This window comes from Eptatretus burgeri, chromosome 5 (assembly GCF_056783735.1).
Source record: "Eptatretus burgeri isolate ZD-2024b chromosome 5, Ebu_testis_v1, whole genome shotgun sequence".
Taxonomy (NCBI): domain Eukaryota; kingdom Metazoa; phylum Chordata; class Myxini; order Myxiniformes; family Myxinidae; genus Eptatretus; species Eptatretus burgeri.
The window spans coordinates 72999278-73026474 of NC_140965.1; the positions used below are offsets into that span (position 1 = coordinate 72999278).

The following is a 27197-nucleotide window of genomic DNA, read 5'->3' on the forward strand; positions in this document are numbered from 1 at the left end:
ACAAAAATTAATAAAGTTGATTTGAGTGAAAAAAAGTGTGTGGGTGGTGGGGGTTTGGGGGAAATGAATAAAAGTAGCTAACAAATGTGGGGGGGGGGATTGAATAAAAATAATGAAATTTTAATGGTGCAGTTGAGGACAGATTAAAAGTGGAATGGCAGATTGGTATAACTTTGGGAGGACAAAGAGAAATTCCATGGGGACATGTTAGTTGGGTCGTGGCCTGCAAAAACATCATGCCGGAGTGGATGTCACTCTGCCCCAGGAAGAGACCCTCCATGAGATGAGCAAGATAAAAGGGGTGGGGTTGGTCTTCATGGTGTGCGAAGTAACGGCACAGTACGTTTGCAGTATGGCACTCGTAGGCACATGGTTGGACCCTGTGGAGGTTCTCCGGGACCGACAGTGTGCAACGTGGTGCTTGCTCCAAGGTACATGCAGGCAGCCGAGCCTGAGCTGGTGAGCCAGGTCTCTGAGCCTGCGATGTGTGGAGCGATGAGTGAGCCTGCTCAGGGTGTGGGTGAGGCTGGACCTATGCCAGTGTGTGAGGCCGGAATTGCGACAGTGAGCAAGTTCTGACTGCCGGTTAGCAGGTCCGAGCCTGTGCTGGTAATAGTCCAAGAACTAGCTGAGATTTAATTGACATGGGAGCTAAAATAGCTTTGACTGTTTGGTGGGGTACAGGTAGCCTACCTGACCACAGAAACCCTTGTCTTCAGTGCAGTCAGTGGTGGGTGGGGTAGGGGGGGGTCTTTCTAATTACCCTCAAATTCAACTTTTTTTGACTTGGTGCCTACAAGGCTGACACCAATGCTACATCGTGAGGAATGCCATACTAATTATGAATCTGCAACTTAAGACAATTTTTTGTGGTGGAAAGGTCACTGAAGACAGACACTAATTCGTGCTAATTAGGGATTTATTTGACTTAAAAGCTACAACATTGAAACCACATGGTAAATATTGAGTAAGGTGTAAATATCAAGAATCACCAACTTTAAGGCCCAGTCACACCTTGACGTTTTAGCCAGCTTATGCCGATTTTTTTGAAAATTTGTCGAAAACGCTGGTACACGTCGAATACGTTATGGGTAAGTTCTGATAACATTGAGAGCACACTGAAAAACTGCCATACGTCGTTGTACGCTGGCTTTAAACGTTGTACTTTTCGGTTGTCCTCAAATTTTCCATGCTTGAAATTTTAAGACTTATGCCAGCGTATGACTCACACGTTCCACATAACGCTGGCCATAAGTTGTAGGCACGTCACGTGATCGTTGACACACGTCGACACACGCTACTTGTGAGTTACTCATAAGTTGAAACACGTCGAGGTAATGTTTTGCGTACCCGAAACTTATTTCTAACCTATGAGTAACGTGTTGTACTCATGTTACGCGATCGGTGACGCACGTCGACACACGTTACTTGTAAGGTGCTCATAAGTCGAAACACTTCAAGGTAATGGTTAGTGTCAGTGTTCCAGACTCCCTGGTTTTATTTTTTTATTTTTTTTCTTCCTTCCTTCGGTATGATGGTGATTTTGACACTTCGATTTCTAGTGCGGTTATAATATAATATAATTAATAGGCTGCCACTCAACGATTTAAATCATAACCGCACTGTACACTGAACACCATCATACCGAAGAAAAAAAAACAAAAAACGGGAGTCTGGAACACTGACGTTAACCATTACCTTGACGTGTTTCGACTTATGAGCACCTTACAAGTAACGTGTGTCAATGTGTGTCAACGATCGCATATCGTGCGTACAACTTATTCCCATCGCATGTGGAGCGTGTCATACGGTAAGTACGTCGTAAAATTTTCAACATGTTTAAAATTACAAGACGTACTCCACTTACTATGACGTATGATAGCGTACTTTAGCGTTCTATTCACGTATACCAAACTTACCCATACCGTATTCGACGTGTGCCAGCGTTTTAGACGCATTTTTCAGAGGTTGGCATACGCTGGCAAGATCGCCAAGATGTGACTGCGATGTTGACACTTCCATTTCTCCGGCGGTTATGATTTGAATCGTTGTGCAGCAGCCTTTTCATAACCTACGCCACGTCATCGTCGGCGATGCGTGCAGCGCGCTATGCATAAGTTAGACTATCGTTGGGCAAAGGTTGTGAAGGCCGACAACAGGTTCAGCATTCGTTGGTATAAGTTATCTATTACACAACGAAACGTTCTGTGTCCGTTACTAATACGTTATGCATAAGACCAAGTCGTTATGAATACGTCCGAATCTTTAATAAAAAAAGATCAAAAGTTCAACGTAAGCCAGAGTTTTACATACATTTTAATACGTTGCCATTGCTGGCTAAAACGTCAAGGTGTGACTTGGCCTTTAGACAAGATTATATGGTGGAAAGGTCACTTAAGACAAGGTCAATTGTTAATTTGCACCGAATGAACTTTGATTCTACTTTAATTGACATAGAACCTACAGAACTGAAAACTGGTGGAAAATGTAGAGTTCGATATCTTCATCAATAATCACCAACTTAAGACCACCCTATGTGGTGGAAAGGTCACTTAAGAAAAGGTCAAAGGTCAAATTGCATCAAATCCAGGGTTTGAAGATGCCACATTGTTTGTATTGAGTTTTGAAACTGGTAGTTGCTGTGCTCCTGTGACTAATAATGCTAATGCCATATTTTGTCAATATAACCAGTGAGATTACAATTCCTCATCTTCATCTGAGGATGGCATATCCTCCTCATCTGAGGAGCTGGGTTCAAAGCCCATCAGATCATCGTCATCCTCCAGATCAGTTTCTGTCTCCCCTTCTTCTGGGACAAGTGAATCCAGCATTTGGGGTCCATCAAACCACAGGACTTCATAGACATTTCCTTTAAGTTCCCATCCATCTTCTTTTGTAGGCTGTTGCTGGATATCACTTTCTCATGGGAATCTGCCCACATTTTGGCAATGAACGTTGCACGCTTGATTTGCTGGGTGACTTCAGCCTCACACGGTGGAACCATTGATGCATCGATCCCCTTCGGTTTCTCGAGGGGATCCTTTGCTCTAGCTTTTGGTGCATACGTCTTTTCAAAGACCTTGAAACGATGTTTGTTCAGAGAAAGTGCATGATTTGCTCATCATCCATGCCAGATCCATCTCCAGAGCCTTGTTCCTATTATCAGGTCTCTGGCCAACATCAGTAGTGTCATAATGAAATGTACCCATTCGGGGCTTCTTTCGGTTCGACTCAAGTGGCTGCTCCTGGACTTGTAGTTTCCTTTTTCTTGCAGATCGGTTACCGAGTTGTAATGGAGCTTGTGTGACGTGATTAACGGCCTCCCCTGTCCCTGAGACAACTTTGTTTTGATATAAAATCCCCATTGTGTCATGAAGTGTGTCAGCACCAGACAATGTTTCGGGTAGTTCATCAAAATTTTCAAATGCCAAACCAAACACCTTATCAGAGAGTGTTCCCTCTGGACAGGCCTGTTCCCTTTTCTGAATGGCATCACCAAGGGATGTTTCTATTTCTTCAATGGTATGATAATTGATGATGTGACCATGTCTGTTGAGCATTTAAACCAGCTTTCTGCTGCCAGTCATCGATTTGATTGCCATTCCAAGAACTATCTGCTTGCCTGGTTTTACTTTCCCCCCTTTCTCAAGAGTAAGGCTGCTTTGTTGATGGTAGCTTCTGGAGTGGCAGCGTAATCATATGCGAACTGGATGAGCTGACGAGATAAACCAGTGGGATAAACAATTTGACCTGACTTTCTTGCCCCACAACACTATCCTAATTTTGTCACCAAATTTGTTCAACAAGTTTGTGGTCAGGTTTCTAGCTGTGGTAATTGGCGTTTCATCTGCATCTTCACATAGCTCTTTGTACTGAGTATAAATGGAAGTCAGAAGTTCTGGCCTCCTGTCAATGATGATAAATTTCTCAATGTATGCATATATACCTGACGGTGCAGTTTTGCTTGAAGAAGCAGTATGCCTACTCACAGATGGTGTTTCAAGGAGGTATGCACTTCTACAGCTGTGGTGACACCTGACCTCCTTACACCGAAAATCTACATCTGAAATCTTTGCCAGAAGGGCACTGTCCTGCTTAGGCCTTAGTTATTTTATAACTTGGTTTACGGATCTGCCGACGGTATATTTGCCGAAATGAAATATAAATATAAAACACATGTTTAGCCTTTTATATTTATACATTTTCCGCTGAAGGTACGAAAGTTTCAAAACCCGAAATGTAAACGTCGGCATTTATTTTCAAAATATAATTTCATGCGTGCGCGCCAAAATGCCGAGTCACCTTTAACCGAGCTGCGCAGTCGTCTTCGGTCATGGTGTCTGAGCAGTGGCCTGCGTGGTTCAGATTGACTGTTGTTTCTGGGGTGAAAGTAATTGTTTGTTGTTGTTGTTTTTTTGTTTTTTTTCTATACCTTGTCGAAGCTCGTGTGAGAGCAAACACACAACGCACAGCAAGGGGGGCATGAAACAAGAGAGGAGGGAGTGGGAAGGACAAAACAGTGGGGAACAGAGACATTAGGAGATCTGTGGAAGGGAGAGGGATAGAGTCAGGAACATGGGGAATAGAAGATGGACATTACAGGGACTTTCAGGAAGGAAAGCAGGGAATTTGAAGGAGGTGGGCTTGGGTGGATTATCGGGGGTAGAAAAGATCGAGGATTTGGATGGGGGATGATAAGAGGTGGTGGTGAACAGCTGCTTTGAAGGCCTGGAGGGAAGAATGGGAATGAATAGAGTGAGGGAGTTTATTCCAAAGGCGGGGAAAAAGAGGAATGAAAGAGTGAAGGTGAGCAGTGATTCGTGATTTTGGTAGTTTTACCAGAAGGGGGTTGTTAGCGGACCTTGAGCGCCCTGCGGAAATGTGGTGGGGCCACATTGCAGAGAGAGCTGGGGGGGGGGTGGGGGCGAGTCTGGAGAGGAGACGGTAGAAGACAGAAAGACCACCGACCAACCTGCCGTGATTGAGTGAGAGGCCCAAAGTCTCAGCCTCATTGCGGGAGATGCCAATGATCCGAAATGCCTTGGTTTCTTCAGCCTGAAGCCGAGAAAGGTGGGAGGCAGGAGCACCAGCCCACAGGGGAGAGCAGTACTCCATCAGGCTGAGGACAAAAGCTTTGTAAGTGGTCAGGAGCTCAGGTGGGCCGAGGAAGGACTTTGCACGACGGAGGATTCCCAGTCGGCGACTGGCTTTGGAGGTGAGGTTTGAAATGTGGCTTTCCCAGGAAAGGTCATGGCAGATAGTGAGACCCAGAAGCTTGAATGAAAGGACTTCTTCCAGAGGATTGTTGAGAAAGTGGATGGGGGGATTTTCTAAATGGTCCTTTCGAAGAGACATAGTGAGAGTGTGAGATTTCTCCGGATTGAAAGACATGTTCCACGTGTTGGACCAGTTTGGGATTTTATCCAGAACTGCAGTGAGCGAAGAAGCTGCTGCTTGCCGGTCTGAGGGATGACCAATGGTACGGCAGAGGGTGGAGTCATCAGCAAACAGATATAGAGGATTTTCCAGAGAGTCGGAGAGATCATTGATGAAAACCAGAAAAAGAACAGGGCCCAGAACGCTACCTTGAGGAACTCCAGCCTGGACAGGAAGAGGGGATAAAAGAACTCCATTTAGGGCCACACGGTGATTCCGACAAGAGAGGAAGTCTGCGAGCCATGAGTTGTTAAGAAGTATGTCAGCGGTATAAATTCCAGTGACTGTAATGGTGATTTAATCACGCAACATCTTGACGACGAATATTCTGGCCGAACTATTGCATCAATTCAGTGCAGCTGCAGGGATGATTCGCACGCTACTCTCGATCGTGCTGATTTTGTTTCCATCGAAAGTTGTCCACCGCTGTTCATATTGAAAGATTTCGGTGCCAAGTCAGTCAAAGTTTCCCTGCGAGATGCTGATATTCAGCCCTCAACGGACCAGAAATCAGCCTTTGATGTGCTCATGGGGATGGGGAGACGGTACGATCAGATGCCCACTGAAAACTAAGCTGGTTATGGCTCTGATTGACCGTTTTGAGCGTGTTGACTCCTCGTAGACACCTTTTTTTAATCATATCCAGCACTATGCACTGGTGTGCATGCACATCTACGACTTGGACAGTAATTTTCTCAGCATTGTTTCCATTTGTTTGATGATCCAACAGGTTCTTATAAGAAAAACATGCCAGACTATATTGTAAAAACAAGTTTTAATCCTTCATTATTGTTTTTCACATCAGATGATACAGTGAACAATGGCATCCTGCATTTGAATGGTTTTCCATCTTCAATGTTTTCTTAGATCCTCTTGGTCCAGGATTTATATTTATCCCCCCCCCCACCTACCCTTGTCTTTTCCATGGAACATCCGAAAAAAAATCATTAAAATATATAATTTCTAAAAATTGAAATTATATTTATATTTATATTTCGACCTACCGACCCTACATTTTAGCTGAAGAACTGCGTAAACCAAGTTATAAAATAACTAATGCCTTAGCAGCTGCAGCAGTTTTTATTGTTTTTTTTCAGCCTCAATAGTTTCGCACAAACCAAGTGGCTCCTCTGATCCACCCTTCTTCTTCTTTGATTTTTTGCAGAACAGACAAATACGTGGGAAAATCCCGGCGTTGGATATTGAGGGGGCAAAGTCAGCTGACGATCGAAGTGTTTTTTTTCTGAATCAGAGGTAGAGTGGGTTTTCACAGTTGTATCATCAGCATGTGGCATGGCTGTGAAGGTTTTGTAACAGGCGTAGTGATAGCAATGGCTACTGTCCAATTCACCTGGCAGAGACTGAACAACAGTGAAGTACTTTGATGTTGCAAAGTTTCGCTTAAGTCGTCTCTGAGCCGCAGCATTCGTAATGGAAGACCACTGCTCTGCTTTGATGGGGAGTATTTTACCAGTAGCTTTTCCATCCACTTTGCCTGTGTGGAGGATGCACTCCTTGGTTGCAGGAGCTCTTCCATGTTCCTATTCCATCATGTTTCATTGGAATGAACTGGTCTGCAACAGAAGGACATCTCTGAGGGTTAATGAGTCACAGATTGGAGATGCCCGGGGGGGGGGGGTCACTCCCACCTCTAAGTTGTGACTTCCAGGTTGATTTTCTTCCGGAAAAAGGGGAAGGGAAGTTAACCCTTTCCAGGCGGATCGCCACTATAATGGCGATGCATGCACGTGCTTTTTGTTAACTTCATGAAGTAGTTCCAGTCATTCATTGCAGGGGACGTTGTTGGTCATTTCCTGCACAGAACACGTGGTTTGAAGTCAAATATGGCAGCACCTTTGAATTGTTTATTCATGAACCAATTTAGGTGATTTTTCAAAACTACCAAAATACAGGAAAAATCACAATCTAAATCATCGTTTTGTAATCAAATCTAAATCACCACCAAGTAATCAAAATTACTTGGTGGTGATATATTATCAATTGTATATTGCAAACTATAGCATTGTATTGGTGTTTTTCAAAAAATAATGTGTGTTGTATCAAAATTTCACGAATCTGGCAGCCCTTTTGTTGATATTGCTTACCATGGCAACAATGTTTTTTTTCCTTCCTACAGGAAGGCGCTGTTCATACTGTCGAAACTTTGTAGGGGAATGAATATTCCAGAAAATGATACCAGAGATTTGTTGGTAAATTCAATCAATTTAGTGTGATAATTAGTTTTTTTTAAAGTATCAAAATACAGTAAAAAATCACAAACTTATTCAGGAAATGGGGGCTTAACCATACAAACTTATTCTGGCTGGAAAGGGTTAAGCATTTAAAAAAAAAAACCTCGGCAGACTCCAGAGAGGTGGCAGATTAAATCCTAAACTTTGGCAACAGCACTCGCACTGTCACAGAGTGAGCCTCACATAAAAAGAAGCCCTAAAGCATAGCATAAACATATTTATCTATCCTACAATGTACCGTTCATGTAGATCTGAATCTCCAGGAAGTGAATAATATGCAATACACTTACGGTACGATCCTGCTTTCTCAGTCTTCGAGACCTCCAACCTGAATTCTCATAAGGAGGGACACATTATCAATGCTGCTGCATTTCCTCCTGTGTGATGGATTTCGTCAATTACAGACATATAAAACAATGGGTTTCACCAAAACGTGTAGCTCCCTGTGCTTTCATTCATGAGATTGATCATAGACTCCAATGCTATACTATCAGAGGCCTCCCGCCTTCTCACATAGGGCACGCGTGGGCAAAAAGTAGGTATTTGGGTGTGTGTGCTAACTTCCTGGTATCCATGCACAGTGTTGTACATTAGCAATGAATGGAAAGTCATACGTGCACCACTAAATATCTACCTTGAAATTTGATGCGAATTGACTTTGACCTTGTCTTTAGTGACCTTTCCACCACATAATCTTGTCTTAAATTGGTGATTCTTGATATTTAGACCTCACTCAACATTTTCCATGTGGTTTCAATGTTGTATCTTTTAAGTCAAATAAATCCCGAATTAGCACGAATTGGTGTCTGTCTTAAGTGACCTTTCCACCACAAAATTTTGTCTTAAGTTACAGATTCACAATTAGTATGGCATTCCTCACGATGTAGCATTGGTGTCAGCTTTGTAGGCACCAATTCAAAAAAAAGTTGAATTTGGGGGTAATTAGAAAGACCCCCCCCTACCCCACCCACCACTGACTGCACTTAAGACGAGGGTTTCTGTGGTCAGGTAGGCTACCTGTACCCCACCAAACAGTCAAAGCTTTTGTAGCTCCTATGTCAATTAAATCTCAGCTACTTCTTGGACTATAAGCGAGGCTATGTCTGTCAAAGGGTGTGAGCTGGTGTCGGTGGTAGTCGTGCCGGTTCCTGGGGTGTTCGGGATGGGTCTATGGGGGTGGGGAGGGGGTGTTGCTCCCCAAAATACGCATTTCCTTTCTTCTGAGAAACTCCACACACAATTCTGCTGAAACTTCACCACCATTATCCATGATGTACTGAAGTTTGTTCACGGCATTAACAAAAATACTCCCATAGGTATTTATTTTCTTTTCCATGACATATTTTGTGGGTCATCCATGCCTACCAGTGGTTCCCTGGTTATCTTATCCAGCCGCAACCAGGTGAGCGCCCAGGGGTATTGCCCCTATGTTTGTTTAATGCAGTGATGTTGGCTAACTTCCAAGCAGATGGAAACAGACCCAGAGAGAATGATAGGGTGAACAGAGCAGAAAGAATATCAGCAAGAGCAGCAGAGCAGGTTTTTTTTTTAGGACATTCATGCATTGATGCGGTCTGGACCTGTCGTAGCATCGGAGTCGAGGTTTGCCAGAAACATTCCACCTTAATAGGTGAGAAAAACACAGTGTCCAGGAGCAATTGGGTACTGGAGGGTATGGTAGGTTTAGGGAGAGATGGCTTGGCTCCACAGGATTTGGAAGCAAACACAGAATTGAAGCAGTTGGCTTTCTTATGAGCTGAGTCTGCTGCGGTGACATTTGAAGTGAAGAAAGGGATGGAGGGAGAGCATACCGCAGAGACTGACTCAACAAGGTGCCACCATGTTTTAGAGGATGGAGACAATTTTGAAAGCTCAATCTTGAGGTTGAACAGATGTTGTTTTCTGGCCTTCCTGAGAGTGGATGCACACCTGTTCCAGGCTTTGCAGAAAGATCTGTGGTTGCCTTCGGTCGGATTTGCCTTCCAGGAAGAGAAGGAAAGTTGTTTTGAGGCAACGACCTCACCACAGGATTCTGTGTACCAGGGGAAAGAGGATAGGTATGATAATTGCAGATGAAATGGAAGAAATATGTACGTAAGGGAAAGCAAACTTGTGTGGAAGGATTCCTATTCAGTATTAGTATCTGGAGAGATGGAAATGAAGGACATTTCTTGACATGAGAAGACAGCTTGCAGTCCCAGTCAGTTAACTAGAGTGAACTAGCACACTCTGTCATGCTGAGGCAGCTATCTGAAAATTGCAAGAGATATGTTGACTCTCACAAACACATGATCAGATGAACCTGTTGGAGCAGAAGAGGAGCATGAGACATGAGTAGGAAACAAAGATTATTCCTATATTTTTCAAGAAATCTTCAATGGTACTGTATTTTTCGCTTACCTGGAATTTAAATTCCAGGTAAGGTATTGTCATCGCACAACTTCCATCCGTCCGTCCGTCTCCTTTCGACTTCTCCTGCCAAACCGCTGGGCCGATCTTGCTGAAACTTGGCAGCAATGTTCACCTCCTGACTGGTAACAGGAATTGCAAATCTCGTTCCCATCAAGTGACTTTCAGTAGGTCAATATGGTGGACTCAGTAAATTTCTTCAATAATCTTCTTCTCCAGACCCACCAGTCAGAATGATACCAAATTTGGGTTTTAACATTAGGACAGGGTCATGATGTTAAATTGCGGAGGTCATGCTGATCACTTGACCGGAAGTGTGTCAAAATGGCAGACTTCGTAAATTTTTGGGAAAATTGCATAAATTCCTTCAAAAATCTTCCTCTCCAGACTCATCAGTCAGAATGCTACCACAGTTGTGTTGCAACATTAGATCAGGGTCCGGATAAGCTGCAGGTCCAGTGGTCCTATCATTATTGCTGATTTTTTTTTGGCCTTTTTTGCCCTATTATTTTTAAACATTTTTTTCCCAGCAACCACTTGTCCGATTGACACAAAATTTTCAGGGTACGGGTGACCGTACGGGTGACCCAACCCACCCCTCCCCCTAAATGGAGAATATTTTATTTACAATTGTGATATCATAGGTCGCATGATATGGCAGCCAACTTCACTTGGCTGAGAGATGAGGCCAAAAACGACATATATAACATTATATTTCAAAAAGTTGTGGACAGATTATTATGAAACTTGGTGGATGAGTTATGTTGATGACAAGAACAAGCCGGTTAGATTTTGGTTGAGGTCCGAATGCAGATCCGGCATATCAGTGGGATACAAAACATAAACGGTTTCGTCTGGCCAAGGTATGCGTTCGACTGAGTGCAGTTCTCGTTATTATCAGCCCATCCCCGCTGGGGTTTTGCAATCACTTCTGTGTGTCTGTCCGGGCCGTTCCTTTTTTTTTTTTTTACCATTTGAGCTTTTGTCATCAAATTTTCAACAAAGCTTTATTTTGAAAATATGGAGAAGACTAATTGATGGTCAACATGACATAAATTCGTCAATTTCATCCAATGACCTGCAATTTTAATTATCATTTGAGGCTTTTTTTCGTCCAATTTTCAACAATGTTTTATGATGAGAGGATGGAGAAAACAAATTAAGAATTAGGTCAAAAGGTCAAAGGTACCGTTTAGCATGTGGAAGAAGTAGAAGAGGAAGAAGAAAAAGAATGCCAATTTCAAAGCAGACGGGCTTTGCATTTTTTGATGCTTTCTCGTTGTTGTTGTTGTTATTATTATTATTATTATTATTATTATTATTACTCTTTTTCATTATGATCATGTTACAACTAATACTTAATGAGTAGACAGGATTGTATTTCTCTATGATGTAAACTGTAAAGGCTACTGTTACAATGAATGCGGATGGTACATGGAGTCGGGAAAATTGAATGATGAATGCTGATACGTATGCAATGTAGACGTAAACCCGAGGAAACGGGTATGTGTAATTCTGCCATGATGTTTACACTCTTAGGTCTTAAACGTTCTTTTATATGAATGTGTTGTTTTGCTCTCTCCGATTGTAACTTCTCCGGGAAATCAACTATGTTAACTTAACTATGTTTTATGGTAACTTAACATCTACGATTGTAACTTAACTATGTAACTTCTATTTTGCCAGTAACCAATAAGTGCCATCGTGATCGGGTGTGCAAATGGTTATATGGACCTCAGATTCTGAGCACGTTTTGACAAAAACAGTGAGAAATTACTCATGATCAGTGTGACCACTCCTCATTTTCATAAATGTCGAGGTGAGCCAATGAAAAAAGCCAATAATTCACAAGGTTTCGGAAAAGCCATGATATTGGAAAAACCTATACGCCAAGAAAACCTATAGAAAACCAAGACGCCAAGTTGAACAACGAATAGCCAAGATCGTGTGAAAAAAGCCAAGGAGTGGTCACACTGCTCATGATCATCGTCTGTCGGACATGTGTTAGCGACTCTAATTTCAGTTGGACTCATCATTTATTTCGTTCCTGGAGAGTTTATTCTTGAGTCTCGAGCTCAACCCAAGCTATTTGACCGATGCGACGAGTGATGTAGCACTTTGGATTCAATTGTGTCTATCATATTGTTTGACTTTCAAAATCATAGGTTCTGAGCTTTTGTGTAAATTGATTATTTATTATCATTGTAATGTCCTGTCCTGTATTTAATTTCTAAGCAGTTTTTAAAAAAAATATATGCGCAGCATGAGGAAGACCATGAAGGTAGTTGCTATGTCCAGCACAGAAGTAGTGGTGTGCATTGGCAGCCCAAAATTCCAAAAAACAAAAAAAAAACCAGAAGGATAAAACCTCTAAACTATTATTCCTGTATTATTATTTTTGGAAAAGCATGCTTTTTTGTCATTTGTTTATCTTTTACAATAAGTCGTACTAATAATTTTTCATGTTGATAGGGCTGCATGCTTTTGGTTGGGCCATTTCACCTGTCAGGAAATGAAGAAAAATAGTTTAATCACAAGTGCGGTTCTTGATTCTGGGTTCTGTGGTATTGAGAATATGCCTTTCGCCATTTTTTTTTTTTTGCATCTCAGGTGCATGATTGAAAACTTGCCAATTATGTTTGTCAGGTCTTCAGGTTGTACTCAAGTCCATCATGAAGGCAATGATACCGCTGCTGCAGATTGGAATGCTGCTCTTCTTCGCCATCCTCATGTTTGCCATCGTCGGCCTGGAGTTGTACATGGGGGACCATCTTCACATGTCGTGTTTCAGCAACGATACAGGCAAGGCTCCTGTTTTTGCCAGTGTATCGATTGGTATTCTTTGGGAACAAATATCGGTCGCACACACAAGCTGAATACATACTCCTTGAGGTGTGGTGACGTTCAGCTCATCCATTTTTATGGGCTACCTGGATACCATTATAAAATACAAAAATTTATATTTTGCTGCATAACGAGTACTGTTGCTCAAATTTGATGGAGCGTGGTTATCAGGTACCATCTACGAGGGTCGCTCAAGGTTTACGTGAACCTTTTGATGTATAACCCATAAAATAATCGTTTATTGCTGAAATATTCGCAGAGTACCCGCCGAATGGACGATCTTGTTCCAAGCATGCAACACGTTCTTCTGACACATACCTTTATTTGGGCGGTGTATAGGCAAGTGACACCTCTGTGTAGGCAAAAAAAGAACCCAGGTTTAAGATGTGCATGAAGCAAAAACCTACCTATTGCTTATAATTCAAAACACCTCACTGTACAGGAAAACGTGGCAACAGGAATACTGGACTGTAAATGGTGCCGACTTGTAATACCCTGCGCCACCTGTAGGTAGCACTACATGATACACATTTACATGGAGAATTTACATCCCTCACTCCCTCCCCCCCCCCACCCACGACCACCAGCAAAGATAAAAACAACTCTGTACATTATTTGGAGTCATGCTGATCCTATGTAGCAAGTATGGATGCAATCTGCCCAGAACTGTAGGAGGAGCAGTGTGACAAACACACACACACACACACACACACACACACACACACACACACACACACACACACACACACACACACACACACACACACACACACACACACACACACACACACACACACACAAACATGCAAACACCGGTCCATGAATTATAGTAAGGATTGTGCATTAATATTGTATATAATAAGTAAGTTATGGTGTTGGTGGCCTACTACATGGTGGTGTTAAGCGTATCGTGTGGTGGTAAGAACCAGTGATGCTGGCTGGCTTGTAGCGAAGAGATAGAGAGAGAGAGAGAGAGAGAGAGAGAGAGAGAGAGAGAGAGAGAGAGAGAGAGAGAGAGAGAGAGAGAGAGAGAGAGAGAGATAGAGATAGAGATAGAGATAGAGATAGAGATAGAGATAGAGATAGAGATAGAGATAGAGATAGAGATAGATAGATATATATATATATATATATATATATATATATATATATATTTATATATATATATATATATATATGAGTGCATATGTCTCTTGCCATTATCCAACCTCTACATCATAAAGACTTCTGTAGTGCTTCCTCGCAGCAACACACAGTAACTAGACACTCTACAGCCACAGGTTGAGCTACAGGGGATCTCGGAGGAGTTCTGGCTCATCGAGTTGTGACGTGCGGGTGCTTGTATTTCTCACTGATATGTCGATACATAGAGGCTCACCGGTATGTCAATACACCAGGCATCCATCAACAAAGCCCCAGTTATGGGCAAATAGCATCCACTGTCTTGTGGGTCAGCTTTGGGAGAATCGAAAGGTTAAGGGAGTTAATATTGAAAGGAATACGGGAGTGAGGTCCCATTAGGCAGATGGTGATCACTTCAAACATCTTCTGGCAACTCCTGCAACCAAAATGGGCTCCAGATGTCGAGGTATCTGCCTTTCCTTTGGATACAGCCTGCGAGGTTGACAGCAGGTGGGGGGTGGTGATTAGATGTTCAGATGCTGGGCAAGTCTGTTCTTTCATACCCCCTGCTCAGGCAATGTACCAAACTATAGGGTTTACTCTCATCCGTAACGGTACAAACACGGGAAGTAGCAGTTTACAGGTTACAAGTCCGGCTCAAATGGTGTTGAGATTGGACGTCACAGACTGCCCCTGATGGTGGGAAAGACCATCACATTATACTGATCAGTTCCCGGTCACCTTAAATTGGGCGTCCCTCAGCCAATAAGCTGCTGACCTATTCCTGACCCACCCATCCTCTGCCTGTCTCATTGGGTGCATGGGGACATGATTATTATTTTTTTTATCTTGAAAGCACAAGGCAAGTTGTTACCCAACAAACAGAAAGGAAATTTCAAACTTTTCTGGCTTCGAAGCTGGAATATTTGTATGCGGAAAACAAAGATTGTTTTTTTGACTCCTTACACTATGTTCTGGAGCATGTGCCACATGGCAAGAAGTTATTTGTCCTTGGCGACTTCAATACCTGTGTTGAATAAGATGGAGATTCATAACCAACAAGCATCGGGCAGCAGAGCGTAGGCAAGATCAATGTGAATGAGCAACACCGACTTGTGCTGTGTGTCCATAGTGACCTCTGTGTTATCAACACATTCTTCCAGGGCAAATATCAACACAAGGTGTCATGGCATCACCCACGATATGGGCAGTGGCATCAACTTGGTCTGGTCATCAACAGAAGAGGTGACCTGCCCAGCGTCCTCCACACCCACACCAACCATAGTGTGCACTGCGATATTGACCTATCTTTGGTCATTAGCAGAGTGACAGTGCAACCTCAAAAGTTCCACAGTTCTTACCATGAATGCTTGCCATGTAAAAACATTACTGGCATGAAAGATAACGCCAATTGCCAACAGTTCTCAGAGGCCCTTGAGCACTCCATACCTGCTGAATGCATGCCAGAAAATGCTGATGAAACTTGGAATGCTCTAAGCTCAGTCCTCTATGAGATGGTAGCAACCACTTTTGACAAAGGCAAAACCAGCAGTAGAGATTGTTTTGAGACATACTCAGGTGAAATGGTACCAGTCATCAATGCAAAAAGTGCAGCCTACTTGAGGCACAATTTCAACACAACAGTCAAGACACTCAAACAACTGAAGCTGGCTTGCACTGCAGTGCAGATGACTGCAAGTTACTGTGCAAACCAGCACTGCATCAACCTTTGTCAAAATATCCAGATGGCTTATGACAGGGGAAACGTCCATACCTTGGTGGATGGGATCAAGAAGCTGCTTGGCTGTGCCATCACCGAAGTTGCTCCTCAGAAGTCTCTCGATGGTGAAGTGCTCACTGACAGGGACAAACAGATACCTTGTTAGGTGGAACACTACTTGAGCTGTTCTCCTGTGAGACGGACATCTCCCAACCTGTGCTTGACGCTCTATTGCATCTACCTGTCATGGATGAATTAGATGTGGAACCATCAGCACTCAAGCTGGAAAAAGCCAGTTATTCCTTGACAAAGTGGAAGGACACAGTTAAGGGCAGAATTCCAGCTGAAGTACTCAAATGTGGAATGCTTTACCTGCTGCAGTATCATCATAACCTTCTCCTCTCTGCTGGTGGGAAAGATCCATCGCACAGGATATGCATGATGCAAACATCATCATATTGTATAAAAACAAAGTTGATCATAGGAACTGCAACAACTACCATGACACCCCACTCCTCATCATCACTGGAAAAGCCTTTGCCAAGGTTATCTTAAAGAGGCCCAACAACTTGCTGATCCTGATCGCGTATACCCAAATACACAGTGCGGCGTCAGAATCAGTAGATCTACTGTGGGTATGGTCTTTCCCTTCTGTCAACTTCAGGAGAAATGCAGGGAACAACACACACCACTCTACCTTGCTTTTGTTGATCTCATCAAGGCATTTGAAACTGTCAGCAGAGTGGGGCTCCAGAAGATCTTGAAGAAAATTGGTTGTCTCCCAAACCTTTTCAGCCTCATCCTTTCCATACATGACAACATGCACAGCACTGTGCAGTTTGATGACATTACATGTAACAGCTTTTAGATAAAGGGTGCAGTGACACAGGTCTGCATTCTTGCCCTTACATTGTTTAGTATTTTCTTTTGTATTTTCTTCTCCATACTCCTCACATAGGCATTTGCTGAAGACAGGGACAGAGTATACTTGTACACATGGCCAGACGGGAAGCTGAACAGCCTATCAAGACTTAAAGCCAAGAGAAAACCATGGCATGTCTTGATCAGAGACCTCCTCGACGCTGATGATGCAGCACAAGTTACTCACATAGAACACCAGCTCCAGAGTCTCATGGATGTCTCTCTCATGTCTGCACCAGGTTCTCCCTCACCATCAGCATCAAGTGAACCTTTGTCAGCCATCACACATCTACAACTGATCACTCAACGACACACCTCTGGAAGTGGTCATTAAATTCTGCGACCTGGGTTCCATGGTGACACAACCTGTCACTTGATGATGAGCTGAACAAACACATGGGGAAGGTACCCACCAATTTTGGCTGACTTACAAAATGTGCCTGGAGCAACAGCAATCTGTTTATCAGGACCCAGATGCTGATCTACAAAGCCTGCATTCTTAGCACATTGTTATACGATAGTGAAACGTGGAAAAACAACTTACAGCTGCCAAGGAGAAAAAAAACTGAAGTTCCATCTCCACTGTGTTCACCACATCCTCAGGATCTCATGGAAGGGCAAAGAAACAAATTCTAACATCCTTGCCCAGGCAAACCTGCTGAGCATCTTGGCACTCCTCAAGCAGAAATGGCTTCACTGGCTTGGCCATGTCCATAGAATACAAGATGGCCACATCCCCAAGGACATGCCGTATGAGGAAGGAGCTGAAGCAGAGATCAGCAGGTTGCCAAAAGCTTCCGGTTCAAGGATGCCTGCAAGCGTAACATGAAGGCTTGCAAAATCAAGATTGCTACGTGGGAGAAACTGGCACACAACAGAGAAGAATGGTGTCATCAGCTCTGGGACAGAATACACCATCACAATGAACAGTGGTTCAAACAGCAGCAACACAGGTGAGGAGTGCTTGATTCAGTCTCGCAGCTTGATTAATCGCGAAGCTAAAGAAACTAGAGACAGCCAAGCCAATGCTTTGCTTTCACAAAGCAAAAAAGGAGCTCAAAGCCATTCACCTGAGGTATGTCCTACGCACAAGCCATCTCCATCTCCAAGCCGCCACTGGAGAAAGAGGATGCCAAGTTATTCAACATGAGTTCCATCAAATTATTGCCTCCAAAAACTTTCTCGGTAAACTCGACAACCTTGTCTGGCGAGTTCAGGTGGAGTTGGGACTCAGCGACCACCACCGACTCGAAGGGGCCGCGCTCCTCAACCAATACACCAGGCACAACATTGATTGTGTCACTATGACCATCAAGCACTCCATCGCGACCGTTGGAAGGAAGTCCAACACTTGTTTGGACTGTCGCGTCGAGATGTCAATTAACGCCGATACTTCAAAGCTGACCTGCACCGAGTGCGGAAAGGTCCAAGAGTTGATAGGAACCATCTTCGATAAAGCACAGTTACACCACCGAAAGGGGCAGAATGTCAAATTGGGATCGTTCAACCCGAATCACCACTTTCAGTTCTGGATAGAACGCATCTTAGTCTGAGAGCTGGAGTAGGAGCTTGGAGATAAAGATGACCCCAATAATACTTATGGAGAAAAACTCCTGGAACAACTCTGGGAAATCATTTGGCGTGACGAGAAAAGCCATTACCAACTCACAGTCTATGACATCCGAGCAATGCTGAAAGAAATCGGGTGAACGGATCTGAATAAAAAGTCCTCTCATGTGACGTCTCATGGGTATTGGCCCCCCGCAGCTTCCTGAATCGATCTGCCAACGGGCAAAAAATCTTTTCACGGAAGCCATCAAAATTTGGGACTGGGTCCAACCCACTGGGTGGATTAACCACCATTATTAGCTTTACAACATATTCAAGATCCTTGATGAAATTCTTCCTGAAGATACTGGTGGGTGAACAGCTGCAGATCCAACAGAAGTGAAAGCTCCAGCGGGTCCTCTACTACATACACTAGCAGGGACGGACTAACCTCAAAAAATGCGACAGGGAGTGGGGAAAAAATTGTTTCGAGCTTCCTGGGATAGATTGTACTGCCACTAAGCGGGAAAAAGCCCAGCGGCACCAGCCGCTGTAATTTTCGTGATCGTCGAAGGCGGCGACTGGATCATACTCTGTCGCAAAGTTTGTTTTTTGTAATTCTTGAGCATAAAACGAACCCAAGATTTCTTCGCCATACGGATCAAATAACTTATAAGTCCAGGGTACTGTGTCGAGCGCATCAACGATTTTAAATCACTCATTCGTCCATCTCTTAGTATACCCCTTCTAAAAATGTGATTTCCAACGGTGTATTTGTACGATATCACCAACTCTAAACTTTGGTTTCCTCAGATTAAGTTCTTGTTCATATTCTGATTTTGCAAATGTTCTTGAGGGTTTAAATTTTGTTCTTGAGTGAACTGTGTCATTGTGAGCACCCACAACATATTGTATGATAGAAACCCATTTCTTATGGCCGAGGTGTGTAAACTTTTTATACAATCTCTCCTTCAAAGTGTGATTAAAATGCTCAATGGCAACAGCCTTTCCTTCATTTATGGTACTGTACAATTTAATACCATGGGCCTTCAGAAAATCCATAAATATTCTATTATAGAACTTCCATAATTCATAATTCCATAATTTTTTTATTTTTTTATTTTTGTATACCTTGTCGAGGCTCGTATGAGAGCTAACACACAACTCACAGCAAGGGGGCATGAGACGAGAGGGGCGGGAGTGGAAGGGACAAAACAGTGGGGAACAGACACATTCGGTGAACTGTGGAAGGGAGAGGGATGGGGATGGGACGGGGAACATGGCGAAGAGAAGATGGACATTACAGGGACTTTCAGGAAGGAAAGCAGGGGAATTGAAGGAAGTGGGCTTGGGTGGATTATCGGGGGTAGAAAAGATCGAGGATTTGGATGGGGGAAGATAAGAGGTGGTGGTGAACAGCTGTTTTGAAAGCCTGGAGGGAAGAATGGGAAAGAATAGAGTGAGGAAGTTTATTCCAAAGGCGGGGAAAAAGAGGAATGAAAGAGTGAAGATGAGCAGTGATTCGTGATTTTGGTAGTTTTACCAGAAGGGGGTTGTTGGCGGACCTTGAGCGCCCTGTGGAAATGTGGTGGGGACAAATCGCAGAGAGAGCAGGGGGGGAAAGGCTGGAGAGGAGTCGGTAGAAGAGAGAAAGACCACCGACCAACCTGCGGTGATTGAGTGAGAGGCCCAAAGACTCAGCTTCATTGCGGGAGATGCCGATGATCTTAAATGCCCTGGTTTCGACAGCGTGAAGCCGAGAAAGGTGGGAGGCAGGAACACCAGCCCAGAGGGGAGAGCAGTACTCCATCAGGCTACGGACAAAATCTTTGTAAGTGGTCAGGAGCTCAAGAAGGCCGAGGAAGGACTTTGCACGACGGAGCATTCCCAGTCGCCGACTGGCTTTTGAGGCGAGGTTGGAAATGTGACTTTCCCAGGAAAGGTCATGGCAGATAGTGAGACCCAGAAGCTTGAAAGAAAAGACTTCTTCCAGAGGATTGTTGAGAAAGTGGTTTGGGGGGGGGGGGGGTTTCTTAACGGTCCTTTCGAAGAGACATAGTGAGAGTGTGAGATTTGTCTGGATTGAAAGACATGTTCCACGTGTTGGACCAGTTTGTGATTTTATCCAGATCTGCAGTGAGCGAAGAAGCTGCTGCTTGCCGGTCTGAGGGATGACAGATGGTACGGCAGAGGGTGGAGTCGTCGGCAAAGAGAAATAGAGGATTTTCCAGAGAGTCCGAGAGATCATTGATGAAAACCAGAAAAAGAACAGGGCCCAGAACGCTACCTTGAGGAACTCCAGCCTGCACAGGAAGAGGGGATGAAAGAACTCCATTTAGGGCCACACGTTGACTGCGACAGGAGAGGAAGTCTGCGAGCCATGAGTGGAGATGGCCTTGAATACCATGGGAAGAGAGTTTGGTGAGTAGGGCAGGGTGCCAGACTGTGTCAAAAGCACGTGATATGTCCAGGGATACCGCACGGATTTCCTGTCTGGCATTGAGGACCTCCATCCATTGATGGGAGAGCAGAAGCAGCATATCCAGGGTAGAGTGACCTGGTCTGAAACCAAATTGATGATTGGAAATCAAGCCATTGGAGAAGAGGAAGGATTTCATGTATGAAGCGATGATGGATTCCATAACCTTGCTGATGATTGGGAGAAGGCTGATTGGTCTGTAGTTACAGGGATCTGTTTGTGCACCTTTTTTTATGCAGGGCAGTGATGTTAGCAGATTTCCAAGCAGATGGCAGATGACCTTGGGCAAATGAGAGGGTGAATAGAACAGAGAGAGGGTGAGCAAGAGCAGAAGAGCAGGCTTTGAGGACACGTGGGCTGATGCCGTCTGGACCGGTTGCAGAATCTGACTCGAGGTTTGAAAGCAAGCTCTCCACCTTGTCAGGAGAAAAGGATACAGAGTCCAGGGACAGTTGGGTGCAACTGGGTAAAGTGGGTAGAGATAGTGATGGGTTTAGGACACAAGATTTAGCTGCAAACACCGAGTTTAGACATTCAGCTTTATCACGTGTGGTATCAGCAGTGCGGCCATTTGAGGCAAGGGAGGGGATGGAAGGGGAACATACACCAGAAACAGATTTGATTAAACGCCACCAGGATTTTGAGGAGGGAGAGAGGTTTGAGAGTTCAGACTTGAGATGAGAAAGATGTTGTTTTCTGGCTCTCCTGAGGGTAGATACACACTTGTTCCGAGCTTTGTGGAAGGAACTGAGATTGCCCTCAGTTGGGTTTGCTTTCCATGAAGCAAAGGCAAGTTGTTTCAGGACAACTGCCTCACCACAAGCTTCAGTAAACAAAGGGCAGGAGGAAGGGTAGGACAACTGAACACGAGAGGGGATAAATCTGTGCATGAGGGAGAGCAAGTTTCTTTGAAAGAAACTTTTGTCGACAATTCCCTCATCAGTCCATAATTTCTTTGGCTTCCTTTTACTTTTACTAAATATTCCGTTGAAGGCTAACATAAGAGTACTTTCCCATTTGTTTTTCAAAGGAACAACCCACGCATATCTACTCCTTAAATCAATAACGGTTAAAGCATACTTTTATCCCCTGTAATTATTAAATTCAATCAAGTCAGCGGACCAAATGTAATCAACCTCCTTAGAATACACTTTCCTTCTTTTAAACTTTGTAATCATCTGTTTATGTAATTCATAGGGGAATTGCTCTTCACGCTTAATGGCATCAATTTTTTTTTGCTCCGCTAAAGTGGAAACACCAAGTCCCAGTCCTAATTTAGCACTTATCATCTTCCTCACAAAAAATCTATTAACTTTCTCTCTCAACGTTGGGTTTCATATCAAACATAAATTATACAGCATTTCTCCTGTTGGCATCTCCTTTTCAGGTATGATTAGATAGATTCAGTGGCTTTTTTGAGTTAAGTCTTGTATTCAACATCTTCTCCGTTTTCAGATTAGGAGTGTATTCACTGATATACCAACACAGTTCATAAATAATAAATTTATTGTTATCACCGAAAGCATTAGCAACACCAAATATCACTCTTCTCATTGTTATTTCTCTGTAGTTGAAATCTAATTTTAAGTTCATGCAGAACTTTATCTTAATCACAGAATCCAAATATCCCTTTAAGAGGAACTGCCATGGTAAAACTATTCTCTGCTTTTGATTCATCATTAAACATTGACTTTCTTTGATTATAGCCCGGGTCTGGATTTGTTCCCGAAACCAGATCAGGAATAAAACCTTCAACAGCCCCCTTGCCCATTCTCTCACGAAAAGGATAGAGGGTAAATTTCATCATTTCTGATGCAGCAGAGACATAATCAATCACTTCAACTTCTTGTGTTCCAATATACAAATGAACACTGTCAAACATTTTCCAGAAGAAATAATTTATGAGTGTAGCGTTTGTGTTTTGAGCAGCCTTCGTGAATGTATACTGAACAAAAATATAAACGCACCAACCTAAATATCTAAGTCAAGATTACCATTATGGGAAAATGGTCAAACCGATGATATGTTTGAGCAATGGTTCCTTTGTTTTGCTCAAGACAGATGTTCCCATTGAAATTGACCACTCTGAGTGTGTGGACTCACACGTTGAGTAATCCTTCCCATGAGCACCATGGGGCTTGACAGAGTGATGGTCAGTGAGTGTGACCAGGACACAAACACTCCCTATAGCTTGCCCTATAAAAGGCCTCCCCAAAATGTGGACTGGTGCCAAATGTCAACATGCCACAGATGTCACAAATCTTGAGGGAGCGCGCCATTGGCATGCTGAATGCTGGGACGTCAGTACGGGCCGTTGCAGCACACTTCAATGTCCACCACTCCACCATTAGCCGCCTGAGAACGCGCCTCAGAGAGACTGGAAGCACCGTGAACCGCCCACATGCCCGGCGACCATGTGTGACCACCGCCGGTCAGGATCGTCACATGAGGCTGCAACATCTCCGGGATCGACTCCGACCGGCCACGAGGACTGCCGATGAGACTGTCGGGCTGCATAACAGGCGCATTTCAGCCAAGACGGTGCGTAACCGCTTGAGGGAGGCCAACCTCCGAGCCCACCGACCACACCGGGGACTCGACCTCACTGCAGTTCGGCGTCAGACCCGACTGAACTGGGCCAATGTTCACTTGCGCTGGACCCTTGCACGATGGAGGAGAGTGCTGTTCACCGATGAGTCGCGGTTCCAGCTGTATCGGGCTGATGGCAGACTCCGCGTCTGGCGTCGGGCTGGGGAGTGCTACACTGACACCAATGTCCTTCGTCGGGTGTCACACGGTGGTGCCAGTGTTATGGTGTGGGCAGGCATATGCCATGGAGAGCGCACTCGGCTTCATTTCATTGAAGGCAACTTGAACGGGCAGCGGTACAGGGACGAGATACTCAGACCCATCGTCGTGCCGTTTGTGCACCTTCACCATGTGACGTTTCAGCACAACAATGCTCGCCCCCATGTTGCCAGGATCTGCATGGACTTCCTCGGTGAGGAGGACATTGATGTCCTCGATGGCCTCCATATTCTCCCGACATGTCGCCCATCGAGCACCTTTGGGACGTTCTTGATCGACGCGTACGACAACGTTACGCAGTCCCAGAGAACGTCCGCCAGCTCCGTGTGGCTCTCCAGGAGGAATGGGAAAACATCTCTCAGGCCACCATCGATAATCTGGTGATGTCCATGCGCTGGAGATGCACCGCTCTGCGCGACGCCAATGGTGGACACACCCGCTACTGACTGTGTGAACTCTGACAGTGACACCTCGGTTGTGTCGGCTGTTGTAGCGCAAAGACTGTCGCCAGAATTCTCAAGGAACTCTTTGAAATTTAATGCTCAATTGTCATGGATTCTATAACCAAATTGTTGTGAAGATTTAGTATTAATGAGTTCGAGGTAAAATAGTTACAATCGCTTGGTGCGTTTATATTTTTGTTCAGTATAAATTTACACAACGAGAAATTATCGGTTAGATTCAAGTTTGTTTGTTGATTATTTATTTCAAAACTTTTTGTTCCGTTTGTATTCCTGTCTGTTCCTGTGATGGCATTTACCTTGAAGTAGTCTTCCTTTTTGGTAGAGTTTGAGATGATTATGGTATCATGCAAATCGTAGATACTATCAATCACTTCCATACTTGTATATTTAGTAGTACATATTTTTCCGCTAAAACTTTTAAAATTCTGACCCCAATATGTGGATAAGTGTTTTGTTTTTCTTGTGGGGAAAGTTGAGTTTTACCTTTCTTAATTTATTTGACAGCCTGAAATTTACAAGATTCCTTCTGAGCATCTTTCACACTCTTTGTAGCACTCGCAATATTTCCCACAGCAGAAGCGGTCAAACCTATGAGGTCCTTTTGTTGAAGAATTGTTGAAGCAATGCCCATTAGAGTATCCATTATTTCATCTCAACTTCAAAATTGGTCTCCAACACCGGGTTGCCTTTTAAGTTTGTGGTATCCTCTACCAAGATAAACACCTTTACCCTGGGGATTATTCGAAGAATGGGATGGGTTAAGGTATATCTCCTCCAGTAATTATTTTATATTTCTACAGCTCATGCTTCCCCACAGTGGGCAATATATATATATATATATATATATATATATATATATATATATATATATATATATATATATATATATATATATATATATATATATATATATAGTTGAAAGTGTGTCTGTCTGTGTGTCTTTGTGTGTGTTTCTCTGTGACCTATGCATGTGAAAAGTACTGGACTGATCCTCACCAAACTTCACATGCTGACAGAACATGTACCCGGGAGTGTACCGATATAAAAGAATTGTACTTCCGACTTCTGGTTTCCGAATTATGACATCATCACCTGATTTCGTAACGTTAATTTTTCAAGTTCAGCCGATTGACATGGGGCCAATGCCATTTGCAATAGAATGAAAAAATTGTGCTACAGTTAATTCCGAATTCCTGTTTCCGAATTATGACTTATGCATTCGACACACTTATCATAGGCCCTATTCACATCAACACATGCCTCTTTTAATGCATGATTAACACAAGTCATATTTTATTGTACATACAGGTAATCGTCGACTTACAACGGAAGAACCTCCAATTTCTAACTTACTGGCATTTTTCAAACTATGCGAAATTGATGACTTTGCTCGAACTCTACTGTAAGCTCAGGTGCCAACGTATTTCACTTGGAACTCAAGTCAGAAACGTTGGAACAGGAGGAAGCAAGGTTCAGAAGTTCCAGGATATCCCGGTATTTACAAATCTGACGCATTGGGTCGAGTGTACACAGTACATCCCAATAATTTTGAGTGTTTCTGCGTCCGCCTCCTCCTGCATGTGAAACGAGGTCCAGTGAGTTTCATTGACCTGAGAACAGTGGACGGGCAAATTTGCAGCACATTCCGTGAGCCTTGCAATCTCCTCAGACTCCAAGAAGACGATGCCCATTGGAACGCCACACTTGAAGAGGCAACTGTTTCTCAATCCCCATCGACCATGAGGTATCTATTTGCTATTATGATAACTGCGTGTGAGATGTCAGATCCCAAGAGCCTATGGGACATTCACAAAGAGGCCCTGTCTGAGGATGTAAAAAACAGAGTCCAAAGAGAACATCCCCAAGAGGACATCTAGTACACACCAGATATGTTCAATGAGGCTCTGATATACATTGAAGATTTGGTATTATACATGAGCGGGAAAGATTTAACTAAGTGGGGACTTCCCTCTTCTAATAGGTCTGAAAGCGCAACCATCAGTAGAGAATGGTTCCGTGAAACAAACTACAACACAGATACTCTCGCAAAGTTTGTTTCTGACAATGAGCTGCTTCTGGTAATGCATATCAACTTATTTCTGAAGCGGTTCAAGAGGGAAGTGGTGTGATATTTCTCTTGGATGCCCCGGGTGGTACTGGCAAAACATTTGTCTTCAACCTTTCGCTTGCTAAGATGAGGAGCCAGAAAAAGATCGCATTAGCCGTTGCTTCATCCGGTATAGCCGCAACACTACTTTCAGGTGGCCGTACAGCGCATTCTGCTTTCAAATTGCCTCTCGACTTAGCTACAATGGAATATCCGGTTTGTGGCATTGGCAAACAAACTGAAGCAGGAAAAGTGCTGAAGAATTGCGACCCCATAGTTTGGGATGAAGGTACGATGTCGCCTATGGATGCATTTGAAGCATTAGATAGAACTATGCGAGATTTAAGAGGAGTAGACCTGCCTATAGGTGGAGTTACGCTTGTTATTTCTGGCGATTTCAGACAAACTTTACCTGTAGTACCCCGTGGCACTCCAGCTGATGAAATGAAAGCCAGTATAAAATCTTCATACCTCTGGACATTCGTACAAACTATCCATCTAACAACAAACATGAGGGTCAAATGATATGGTGATTTAGATGCTGGCAATTTCGCACAATTACTTCTCAAACTTGGAAATGGTGAAATACCGAACACAAATGATGTAATATCTATTCCTGATGACTGTGGTACAATAGTTTCATCTATGGAAGAATTAGAGGCTCATGTGTATCCCAATTTAACGACTAATTACAAAAACATACAGTGGCTCTGTGAAAGAACAATCCTGGCTCCACTTAATGAAACAGTCCATGTAATAAACCATCAGTTATTACAAGTAGTTCCAGGCGAACAACATAGTCAGAAGTCTTTTGACACCACACTGGATACTGAGCAGGCCATACATTATCCCACAGAATTTCTCAACTCATTGGAATTACCAGGATTGCCTCCGTACAATCTGTCGTTAAAAGTTGGATGCCCTATTATGTTATTACGTAATCTAGATGCACCAAAACTTTGCAACGGAACTAAACTGATTGTGAAAAGACTACTACCACATGTAATTGAGGCCACTATCATGACAGGATGTGCGAAAGGAGAAGATGTGTTCATTCCGCGAATTCCACTCATTCCATCAAATTCAA

General features: G+C 43.5%; 1 protein-coding gene and 1 pseudogene across 16 annotated transcripts in view; one reads left to right on the forward strand and one right to left on the reverse strand.

Annotated features, from left to right (window-relative positions):
* LOC147026688 (voltage-dependent N-type calcium channel subunit alpha-1B-like) overlaps window positions 1-27197 on the forward strand; it is a 592527-nt gene that overhangs the window by 124741 nt on the left and 440589 nt on the right. For all 16 annotated transcript variants that reach the window (XR_015058466.1, XR_015058468.1, XR_015058470.1 and 13 more), the window contains exon 6: window positions 12744-12899. Coding sequence is in view for 10 of the 16 variants with exons in the window: in XM_085882404.1 (XP_085738530.1) it covers window positions 12744-12899 (156 nt within the window). In the remaining 6 variants the exon portion in view is untranslated. The remainder of the gene's footprint in view (window positions 1-12743; window positions 12900-27197) is intronic.
* On the reverse strand, window positions 1864-10251 carry LOC147026690 (uncharacterized; annotated as a pseudogene).